Source organism: Catharus ustulatus, chromosome 2, assembly GCF_009819885.2.
Source record: "Catharus ustulatus isolate bCatUst1 chromosome 2, bCatUst1.pri.v2, whole genome shotgun sequence".
Classification (NCBI taxonomy): Eukaryota; Metazoa; Chordata; class Aves; order Passeriformes; family Turdidae; genus Catharus; species Catharus ustulatus.
In genome coordinates, this window is record NC_046222.1 from 42,768,632 (window position 1) to 42,780,769 (window position 12,138).

General features: G+C 42.2%; 1 protein-coding gene across 1 annotated transcript in view; it reads left to right on the forward strand.

Moving 5' to 3' along the window:
- The window catches only part of LOC116992838 (rho GTPase-activating protein 42), a 156,965-nt gene that overhangs the window by 137,262 nt on the left and 7,565 nt on the right, over window positions 1–12,138 (forward strand). The window contains exons 19-22 of the mRNA XM_033052847.1: window positions 38–182; window positions 2,765–3,145; window positions 4,207–4,363; window positions 5,471–5,533. Coding sequence (XP_032908738.1) covers window positions 38–182; window positions 2,765–3,145; window positions 4,207–4,363; window positions 5,471–5,533 — 746 coding nt within the window. The remainder of the gene's footprint in view (window positions 1–37; window positions 183–2,764; window positions 3,146–4,206; window positions 4,364–5,470; window positions 5,534–12,138) is intronic.

The window sequence follows — 12,138 nt, forward strand, 5'->3', positions numbered from 1 at the left end:
GTTTAATGTCATTTTCTCCCTTTTTTTAATCATGCAGATATTTCATACTGCACCAGACCCCAATATTCCTCTTCCCCAGCCTCAGTCCCGATCAAGTTCAAGAAGAACAAGAGCAATTTGTCTCTCCACAGGTTCACGTAAACCCAAGGGGAGATACACACCATGTCTAGCAGATCCTGACAGTAAGTTTGTCATTGTATACTGACTATCTTGCTTTTTATGTCATCTTTTAATTTTGTCTGAATAATATTCTATAAGCATCAGCTTTTTACCCTCTATGAGTCACAGCAGCACTGTTGACTGACTGCAGTCCTCACTTTCCAGATGACGAAGGATGTTTGGTTGTAGGCAAGTCTTGCATTGCATACAGTGTTCAACATCATTTAAAGTGGACTTTACATTCTAATCTAAACTCAATCTACTTTGAAACTCAAGAGTTCTTTCTATGATGTTCATCTCATTTGCTTGCAAGATGATTATTGGGGTTGGGAAACAGCAAATGCAGTCTTTTCTCCTAAAACAAATATAATTCAGTCAAGGATAGGAGATCAAAACCCTCACTCGGCTTTTTTCACGTGCATCACTGTGGTCATTGCTTTAGTCAGCTACTACCTTGGCTGCCAAAACCACTGAAACTTCGTTAGGTTTTCTGGATTAGAAACAAACTCTAATCTTCCTGGGAGAAGCAGTGTACTTATGACATGGCTTACTATTTAACAGCAGGGAGCTATCTCTATAATTACAGTAATTTCACGACCATAAGGTGCACCGGACTATAAGGCGCACCCCCCGGGAGTCGGCAAATTTTGCAACTTTGTAGATCATATAAGGCGCACCGGACTATAAGGCGTGCTTTTTTTTTTTGCAGCGAGGCTCCACGCCCAGCTTCCCCCGTGCGGTTGCTGGCCGAGGCCCCTCCTCAACCCGGCAGCCATGGGCCCCCGGGCCCGCCTTCACCCGGCAGGGGTGGTGCCACGAGCCCCCCGGCCCGCCTTCACCCAGCAGCAATGGGCCCCCGGGACTGCCTGGACCCGATAGGGGTGGTGCCGCGGGCCCCCTGGCCCGCCTCCACCTGGCAGGGGCGGTGCCGTGGGCCCCTGACCCCGCCTCCAGCTGGCTGCCGTGGCACTTCCGGCTCCCCCCACGGCTCACGGCTTCCACTTCCGGTTTGGCAAATTTCGCAACTTTGTAGATAATATAAGGCACACCGCACTATAAGGCGCACTTCCGGGTTTGAGGGAAAATTTTAGTCAAAAGGGTGAACCTTATAGTTGTGAAATTACTGTAATTTCTTCTTTAGAATGCTTACTTAATTTTATATAGATGTAATTAAAAGTTTTACTTCATTCATTCTCATCCATTTGGGTCACCACGTTTTTACATACTGCTGTACCAGTGAGGAGTATTGAAACTTTATAAAAGTTAAGTAATTTACAATTCCACTACTGCAAAAGACTTCCTAAAGTATTTCTGTGTCCCTTGGTTCTTCAAAAACATTTATTTGAGACTGGTTCAGTAAGTTAATCTGTTCTTGAGGATCCGTAGTAGTTCTGAAGTCTGTAATGTTAAGAAATCTATCCTCACTATATTCTTGCACAGCTGCTGCATTTTCCTCATGCCAATGTTACTTGTTTCCTGCCAGAGAGAGTTTAAATACTAAATAACAATAGCTCCCTGCACACAGATTGCAAATGTGAATGACATGGGATCCCAAGTAAGAAGTTACAAAGGATCAGTCAGTTACACTCACCAGAGGACAAACTGGGCACGTTTCAGGTGTTTTTCACTGTGTAACTGCAATGAATGAATATCACTCTAAAAAAGGGATTTTTTCTGTGCAAGTATTTTGCAGAGTGTATGCAGGCTTCTTCAGGCTATGCCAGGGGAGATTCAGGCTGGACATCAGCAAGAATTTCTTCACTGAAAGGCTTGTCAAGCATTGAAACAGACTTACCAGGGAAATGGTGGAGTCGCCATCCCTGAAAGTATTCAAGAAATGACATGGCATTTAGTGCCATGTTTCAGTTGACGTAGTGGTGTTCAGTCAGAGGTTGGATTCGATGATCTTGGGGATCTTTTCCAACCTAAATGATTGTATGACTTCTATGATACTATGATTGGTGGCAGTTTGATTGCCACTAGGTTTGATCCAACAACTCTCCACTTGTGTTTTGCTTATTAGCTGAAACTCAGCACTTGTATAAACAAGTTTCAATTAATGTCTCACTTGTGCCCTGAAATGCTGAGGTAGAAGCAGAGGTACTCTTCTTACCAAATATAAGGTGTGGCAGGAGACAAGTAAGAGGGAGCCAAGGCTTCTGGCAATAGCATTTTCAGAGTACTAGATGGTTTTAAGTTATCATTTAAATGAAGCACAGACACAACTATAATGTAGGAAATAAAGGAAATCTATATGGTGTGAGAAAAGAGATGCAGGTTTCATATGGTAAGGAATGATAAAAAATTATAGAAAATACATCTGACAAACAATGCATCGACCAGTCTTGCAACTTTCAAGGGACTAATGCTCTGTAAATAGACAAGATGAATCTTCAAGTTGTAAATGAAAAAAAGAGTTGAGTTCTTCTGAAGAAAGAGTTGTGTTCTGAAAAAAGAGTTGTGTTCTTCTGCCTTAAACCACAGATTAATGAATTTGATAACTAATAAGGTACAAAAGAGCTAAAAGTGACATGAAAGAAATGCAGGACTGGAAAAGGCAGATTATTTTTCTTACTCTCTCTCCCTCCTCCTGCCTCCTCTCTAGGTGACTCGTACAGCAGTAGCCCTGACAGCACTCCCATGGGCAGCATTGAGTCTCTGTCTTCTCACTCCTCTGAGCAGAACAGCACCACCAAGTGCACGCCCTCACAGCCAAGGGAGAAATCGGGAGGGATTCCATGGATCGCCTCTCCCGCTTCTTCTAATGGCCAGAAAAGTTCAGGCCTGTGGACTACAAGTCCAGAATCCTCATCAAAGGAGGATACAACCAAAACAGATGTGGAATCAGACTGCCAAAGTGTAGCTTCTGTCACTGGACCAGAAAATGCCTCTCCACCAACAGACCTGACCAAAAAGAGTTCCTACAGTCTGTCTGGGATGAAAAGGTCATCAGCATCTTCCCTTAGGTCAATTCCATCCGCTGAAGGTAATTTCCAAGGTCTTTTATCAGATCAGTTTTAACTTATGCATCACAAAACAGGAGCTGGGTCTGAAAGCAAATGATACTCATTAGTCCTGTTTGTTAGTTAGTTAGTTTGTTTTTAATTTTTGTGGTATGTTGTTTCAGTTTTCAAACTGTTTCAGATATTTCTGTATTTCCATTGCTTATAACCTAGAATGTTCACAGAGCTAGATATGTTTCTCATATTTAGATCACTCTATCCTCCTACGATTCATCTATAATTTATCAATTTATGATACTATAATAGTATATTATATTACTCTATATTAGAAATATTAATATTAGAGGTATTGTGCTTGTATTTTGGGATCTGTGTATTATGATGGCTTTTAAAGCATTATTAAGTGTTGCTTGGTCTTTGGCATAAGGAGAGAAGCAGATGCAGTTTTCATCTTGCAGAACATCCATGGAAAGAAGTCCACTGATAAGTCACCTGAAAGGACGCATGTGGACAGGGCTTACATTCATTAAAAGGACTTCTTTTGTGTTCTATACATATAGATTTAATATACAGTGGCAATTCATGGTCATGTTTAAGGCAAATCATAGTCATTATTTGTAAGGTTTTTTTTAAACCTCATGAAGCTTTTGTGGATATCAAAATGTTAATTTTTACAAATTATTGTGGTCTGATTTCATACTGCTTTGATCAGTTGACTTTTTGAGAACCATTTTCCTGTGAATTTTTTTCAATTTTATGCAAAGTGCTATTTAATAAATGTTTTTATTGTCACTTTTTAGTGATTATTCAAGCTAGCTGTATAATTGCAATGTAATTTCTCAGCCTTCTCAGTTTTAGTGTCATTTCCTCATTCTTTCTGTTGATTTTTTTCTCCTGGCTTTTTGCCTGAAAGTTTGTTTCTTCTCACTCTTATTAACTAGTTTGTCTACCTGTTTTGATTACTAAAAAAAGGAAAAAAAAACCTCTCAACAACAACAGCACAACCTTTGCTTTGCACAGTTATGCATGTTGTAAACAACTTCAAATCAGCTTTAATGTTCCCTATAATTTGGTGGTTTTTTAGGTAACAAAAGCTGCAGTGGGTCTATACAGAGCTTATCTTCAACAGATACCAAAGATACACCAAAGGCTCCACCAAACCCTGATTTGCCTCCCAAAATGTGCAGGAGATTAAGATTAGATACTGCATCGAGTAATGGCTATCAAAGACCGGGATCTGTGTAAGTCAATAAGGCTCTTCGGAGATTTGTGTTGTTACAGTATTGTCCCTTATAAAGTGACTCCATAGACGTACATAAGTAACTGAAAAAGCATGCATGAATACTTCCGTTTATTATTTCTGCATTTGTTAATTATTTATCTAGTTTTGTTAAAATTGTAAACAAAGGAGATGGCACAAAACCTGCGTAAGTCAGTTGAAAGACTACCATTGACTTTATTAAACTGGAGACAAGGTAAAAATGTTTCCCAGAAAAATGATTAGTATTATTGTCGCTTGATCTTCCAGAATTTAATGTTTCAAGGAACAAAAATGCTACTTACTGTCTATTATGTTAGTTCAAAAAGATTATCAGATTTTGTTTGTGAAAGTCCAAAACTGGAAGAATTAAGAAGAAAATGAAACCAGCCTTCAGCTCTAAAGCGTCTTCAGTTGCTGCATGATAAATAGTTGATTTCTAACTGTTGGGGTTTGGTTTGGTTTGGTTTGGTTTGGTTTTGGTTTAGTTTTATTTCTTAAAAACTGAAAGGAAAATAGTTCTCAGTGATAGAGATTGTAATTTAGCCTTATTTGGGTTTAAGATTTGGGTCAATAATGTTTCTCAGTGCTTTCAGAAGACTGAAAAGTCAGATTTCTCCTGGTCTGACTTTAACCCAGCATATCTCTGTCCCTATGAACAAGTGATTTCCAGATCTGCAGAGCATCAAGAAGTTCTTCAAATACTGCAGAATATCATTCAGCCTTTCCACTTCGTAAACTGGAAGGGATCACTGTAGCCATTCCACAGACCCTTGTGTCTTACTTAAACAGGGAATTCTGCACAACTCAGAGTTCCAGCATGATAGTGATAGACTATAGATATATCTATTGGCCATCCATGAATATAGTTTTAAACACAAGATGTTGAGGTTTCCGTTGGTGACTCAGCACAGCACTGGAGCATGCAGAAGTCCATGGCCCCAGTTAGGTTATGCTCTTAAAAAGTCTAGTGAATAGGGATGTAAATGAATAATTAAAAAAAAAAAATTAAAATGTGTTCATGTCTTTAGATGATTAAAAGTGATTATAATGTGTGTAGTATAAAGCAAGGTGGTGCATTTATTTTCAGAGTGGCTGCAAGAGCACAGTTGTTCGAAAGTGCTGGTTCACTTAAACAAGTTTCTTCAGGACGGTAAGTGCTACAAGCTGTTTAACATTCTGTAAAATCCTTTCTGTTTTGCTAGCTTCAGAGATTGAAAGAGGAGTGTTGGAGCTTTGTTCTGTGTCCTTTGGACAGCATCATGTGGCATGTGAAATTTTTTTGGTTTGTTAAACTCATCCTTTCTTCAAAAGAAAGATAAATTTCATGGAGAGTAACAGCCAGTCTGGTTATTCTGTCACCATGGGGAATAGTGAGGGAGGCTCAAGTCAGCTGTCTGCTTAAGGACACAGATACACTAGAAAATTATTAGTATTTAAATTAGGGTGCTGTACTTTCTCCATACAGCTGTTTGAATGGAATAGCTTCAGCAGAGTAGCAAACCTGTTTTATGGTAATTTGCTCATATCAGCAGGTCTGGAGTAACATCTACAGTAATTTCACAACTATAAGGCGCACCCTTTTGACCAAAATTTCGGCCCAAACCCGGAAGTACACCTTATAGTCTGGTGCACCTTATATAATGGACAAAGTTGCGAAATTTGCCAACCCGGAAGTGTGAGCCGCAATGGGGGGCCGGTGCCGCAGGAGCGCTGAGTCGCAAGGGGAGCAAGTGGCCGTGGCTGGCAGGAGCCACGCGGGGAGGGAGGGAGCTGTCCCTGGCCACTGCGCGGGGAAGGAGGAGCCGCCGCCGCTGGCCCAGCGTGAGCGGCGCGGGGAAGGAGGGAGAGAGCAGCTGCCGCCACCGGCCTGGCACAAGCAGTGCGGAGAAGGAGGGACCAGGCAACCACAGAAGCCGTGAGCTGCAGCCACCCCGAGTCAACCCAGACCGCGTGCAACCCCAAGCTGCCCCACACCGCGGGCAGCCCCGAACAACCATGAACCGCAGCCGCCCTGAACTGCACCTCACCAGACGGCGCCAAGGGCGGACAGGAGTGCCGAGGCCCAAGGCATAGGGAAGGTGCCTGGGGCTGCATTTAAAGGCTACGCCAATCTGTGAAAAATGTTTGCAAATTGAGCACCTGCCAGTAAACCTTGCTATTGTGTGATTCCGTTACTAATTTGTTACTTTGTTGCTCGCGGCGCAGCTCCTCACCACACAAAAAACGTGCGCCTTATAGTCCGGTGCGCTTTATATAATGTACAAAGTTGCGAAATTTGCCGACTCCCAGAGGTGCACCTTATAATCCGGAGCGCCTTATAGTTGTGAAATTACTGTACTTTAGAAAGTTCAAGATTAACTTGGTCAGGATTTCTGTTTTTGCCATCAAATCTTCCATGCCTCAGTGTCTGTCTGGAGAAACTGTTGACCTTTCTTCTTGATAGTGTGCAGCAGGAAGTATTGACATTTTCTTCACAATTGTTTGCGTTTAATTTGATTCATTTTCATATTAAATGAATTTAAAATGTTCTAGTAAGTGTTCATCTAGGAAGCAATATCTATCCCCTTACAATTTACAGACAAAGCAGATAAGTAAATAGATGTAGGAAAACATCTGTCTGTCTCCTCACTGTCCCAACTTTTCAAATTTTTTGAGACGGAACACAGATTTAGAGCAGATCACTGCTTTACTCACTGATAAAACCCACAACTTACCAAAACTATTGAGCAATGAAGAAAAGATGTCAATCCATGAATCCAGAAGGAGTAGCCTAAAGTAGCACAGATGTAAAGGAAGATGCCAACATACTGAAATGTGTGGCCATGGAATGTAGCTGTCCTCTCAGGCAACTCTAGCAGGGCAGGGAAAGAAAAAGCTCTTCTGCAAAGACCTATTGATTTTGTGAGAGAAGCAACTTTCAGGAATCAAGAATCTTCTTGTTTGATGTAGTACATGAACTGTAAGATGAACAAAGAGAAGGTTGGAAGGGGAGGAAAGGGGTATGAAAAGATCAGGGCAATAATTTGAGGAACAAAAGTATAAGTGCAGGGCCTGGAATGTTCTTAAGCCAGTGCCCTAAGTTGAAAGCAATTACTGCTTCACCAGTCCTGCATCATTTCATCTTCCACACTGTTCCTTTTCTTATTTTGTATTACTTCCTTCGTTCAAGCTCTCCTCTGTTGTTCCTTCAGAGCCTGTGACACCTGTATCTGTATATAAAAAGCATGTAAGAAGCAAAAATCTGACAAAGGAAAAAGCAGCAGTTTGGTAATGGATGCTGAGAGCGGATAACAAAGGCAGAAACACTGAAAGGCTGAATAGCTCCTCTACTTCAGCCTTCATAAGAAGGCAGAAGAGTAACAGGAGCAAGGAGAAAGGAAAATGAGAAAGGGGAAGAAATCAGAAGTAGCTCAGCTGTTCTTATAGTGCTGTTTGTCTGAGTATGATTTTGCAATTTAGAGCCAGCTATTATTTAGCTGCATTTTATGAACATGAAGGCTGATTTAAAACCATAGAATAGCCTTTCTTTTTCTTTTTTTTCTTTTTTTTTTTTTTGGTTTGTTTTTGTTTTTGTTTTGAAGTGTGTAGAATTTGTGGTAAATTGATCATGCAGTAGAAAGGCCTCCTGTGTTCATAATTCTGCTAACCAATGAATATATGCAGGGCCAAGTGTAACGCAGAGAAACTATTTTTGAGCTGCTTGGTTTGATACCAGAAATACTCAAGTCAAGACAGTATTGGACTCTCTGCATGGGTAATTTACCTTGCCAAGATAAATTTTAAGGTACTGCTGAACTATGCATTATAGAATGTAACTTCTTCCCTGCTTGAGGCACCTGTTGCCTGTTGTGGTCTTTTGTATAGATGGCAGATCAAAAGCACTTGTATGGCTTTGCAGTCTCACACTGTATTCCAGAAGGTAATTCTGCTCTTGATATTTTACTGCCTCAGTGATCCTACTTAATTCCTTCTTCCACACAGTGTTTGCAACCCTGCTTTCTGACTTTTATGATGCAACAGGTCTATAATGAGTGTGTGTGTCTTGTAATGCATTGTTTGACCTGTTTTCTCTCCCTATATACATGAGTATATGCTCCTGTACCACTAAAGGGTTTTTCTAGTCAGAAAGAACACTAGAGACCACAGTACATGTGTTAGGATTAGACAGGGAAGACCAAAATTTTATGCCCTGTCCAACCTGTGCACTCTTTTTCCAATCACAGAGTTACTTTGACTTCTGTCTTCCTGTTTCCTGATTTGAAGTTTAGTATTCATCATTATTCATCTCCCTCACTGTGGTATTAAGCTACTGTGTACACTGAGACCATCTCTGTCACTAATCTAGCATGCTCTTGAAAGAGGTGAAGGAGTTTTCTTACTGTTTTCACAGACACTGCAGTTAGAGAAGTCAGCCAGGCCTGAGGTCTGTTTATTTCAGCTGCTGTACAGAAATGCACCAACAACATACAGTAATTTCACGAATACAAGCCGCACCAATTTGACTAAGATTTTGCTCCTAAACCGGAAATGCGGCTAATAATCAGGAGCGGCTAATACAACCTCAGAAGTGCCTGCCAGAGTGCTGAGCCGAGCAGCTGCAAAGTCGGCATTTTGCGATTGTTACAAATCGCTACTTTGTTGCACCGCGGGTGGAGCCTGGCTCCCTGTAGGCAGCACGGGGGGGCGGGGAGAGAGGCGGGAGAGCTCTCTTTCCTCCTCTGCCACAGCCCAGAGGAGAGACGGGGGGTGTTGTAACCCAATACCCTAATGCTTTAGGAATGGTATGTCCCTTTAACCCTGTAACCCCTACAAGACCAATGGACTGACCCCTGCGATGGGATTGGCCTGAAGCCAAGGCTGACCCCTCCCCTTTCCTGACCCAGAGAAAAACCCTGAGCCCACGTGTGGGCTCTCTCTTTATCCCCATCTCTCGCTCTGACCACATGGAAGCCTAAGAATAAAGCAGAATACCAACCCTGGGAGAAAGAGCCTCTAATGTCTTACTGTTCTACATGAAACAGCACCCCAGGCCAGCTCTGCAAGGTATTTGGGGACGAGGCCTAGGGTGTTATTTCAGGGGGGGGGCCCGGCGCCGCCATTGCCGTGGCACGGGGAGGGGGGTGGAAGCCCGCGCCGCCATTGCTGCGGCCCGGGGAGGGGGGGGAAGCGCTCGCCGCCATTGCTGCGGCTCGGGGAGCCGACGGGAGCCCCGCGCAGCCATTGCCGCGGCTCGGGGAGCCGACGGGGTGCTTTGTCCCCGCCCGCCGCCGCCGTGGCAGGAGCGGGGAAACTCCGTCCCTGCCCGCCGCCGGCGCCACGGGCGCGGGAAAGCTCCGTCCCCGCCCGCCGCCGCTGCCGTAGGAGCAGGGGAAGCTCCGTCCCTGCCTGCCACCGCGGGGCAGCGCTGACCCGGGGTGACCGAGCCCAGTGGCAGCGGCGGCCAGCCCCGAGCTGCAGCACCGTGCTGGGCCACCTGGCCCCTTCAGCGGCCCCTAGCGGGCCGAGCCTGCACAGCCTTAGCTCAGCCAGTAAACCCCGCCCTGCCGCGGTTCTGTTACTAATTGCACGCGGGTCCTCGCTGCGAACGACAAAGCGGCTTATATTCGTGTGCGGCTTATCTATGGACAAAAACCGAAATATTTGCCGACACCCAGAGATGCGGCTTATACTCAGTGCGGCTTGTATTCGTGAATTTACTGTAATCCCTGAATCTGCATAATCTTGACTTTGATGTAGTGGTGCACAGAAAGTCAAGTCTCCTGAAGTGAGAAACTCCATTAGAAGAGGAATTTTCATTAGAAAAATGGGAAGGAGTAGGTGACAGCAAAAGGTTCAGCCTTTCAGCAGGATCCCTAGGTGCCAGGCTGGGACTTCAGTAGGAGCAGATTGATGTTTTGAAGCCCTCTAGACCTATGCTCCTTCCCAGCCATACATTAAACATCCTTTTCCTGTCATTCTTTTGTTTTTATTTTCATGCTATATTTTTTCATTTCCTAAAACACCTTGCTCAGACCAGGCCAGTGTGTTTTAATCGGGCTTGGTTTTGAGTCTGCCATTTCCAGGGCTCTATAAACCTTTCTTCTTCCTGCAGGATAATATTAACTGGTGAGTCATCTGAGAGAGATTCATATGTTTTTCCTCATTGATTCCTTCCTCTTCTGTCTTGGTCTTGCTAAATTGAAAAGTCATTAGGGGAGGAGCATAGTTTTAAAGCTTGTTTATTGTTCAAAATAGTTATTATTATTATTATTATTATTATAACCTCAAGTACTGTTGACTGCATAGTCAAGCAAAAGAATTTATGATCTGATGAGTACTGATCATTTGACTGCTAGTATATTTATCATTATGGACTCAAAACAACCATAATAGGAAGTAAGGAAATGGAAAATGCATTTTTCTCATCTGGAATCTACCCAGTAAGATCATGGAAAGAAGGAACTTCTAGGAAATGTGGGTAACATTTTCTGAAGTCCTTTTTTTCCCTCTGCCCTAAACAACATGAATCACACTCCCCTCATGTTATTAGCATCATCTTAAAAACACTGTAATAGATGATGGTGATGTTATCACATGCTTTTTAACAGCCTTGTTTCTAAGGAGAACAGCATTAAAACCATCAGTAAGAATGTCCATTTTCATGATCACAAACAAAATGCCCAAGAACCTGCAAGCTCATTTCATGAGTAGTGCCTCCAAATGGGTAGGGTTGAAGTAATAATAGATATGAGGACCTAAATAATCAAATCAAGTGTGGAGGAAGTAACCAGATGCTTGAAAATTGCTCCAGAATTATGAGTAAATTTTCTTAAATTTCTCACTCATTATACCATCCCAGATGGTTTGTAGATAACTTTGTAATTGCTCTGTCTCAGGAGAAAGGTAGTGTGAAGAATCCTATCATTCATTAGCTTTTGAGAAACTGACTTCTTGTGTTTCTCTATCTTTGTAAATGTAAAGTGCTGAGAACCTTTCTCTTTCCATAGGAGATTATTTTAGAGGTCTTTTTCAATTTTAGAAATTCTGTGACTGTATAATTCTAAGACAGAGTCTATGTTTTCTTGTCTTTTTTTATTTTGAAGGTAAACATACTTGGATCAGATAAAATCAGAAGTTGCAAACAGAATAGCTTGTTAGACATTAGAGAATAGAGGAGAAAATTGCATTAATTTCTTAACTTTTTCCAAGGGCAATAAAAAGAACATGTAATATTTCAAGAATGACTTAAGAAATTTTGCCTCACATTTAAATATTGCCTTAAATGTCTTAAATGTGTTACTCTGGTATCTCATTATTAACATGGGTACCTGGCTTGATAGTCAAATTATTCAGATTTGAAATAATCCCTGTGCTTCGGTAAATTCATTACCTCCTGCTTTCTGTTCATTACAACTACAGCAATCTTTGACAGTTACTTTACTGTTTTATATGTGTTAATTCCATGATTATGCCACACAGGTGTATTGGGTTTGATAACAAGGGATTATGGCAGGTCAACCCACCCCAACAGGGTATTTTGTCATAGTGTTATTCATTTGGGTTAGGATAATTAGAACATCTGTAGTGCTCCCTGTAAAGTTTGAGGAAAAAAATTAGATTACAATAATTTCACGATTACAAGCCGCACTGATTATAAGCCACATGTCCACGTGTCGGCAACATTTCATTCTTTGTCCATAAATAAGCCACACCGGATTGTAAGCTACACTTTCATTCGCAGCGAGGATCCTCGTGCAACTTTCACAAAGTTGCCAA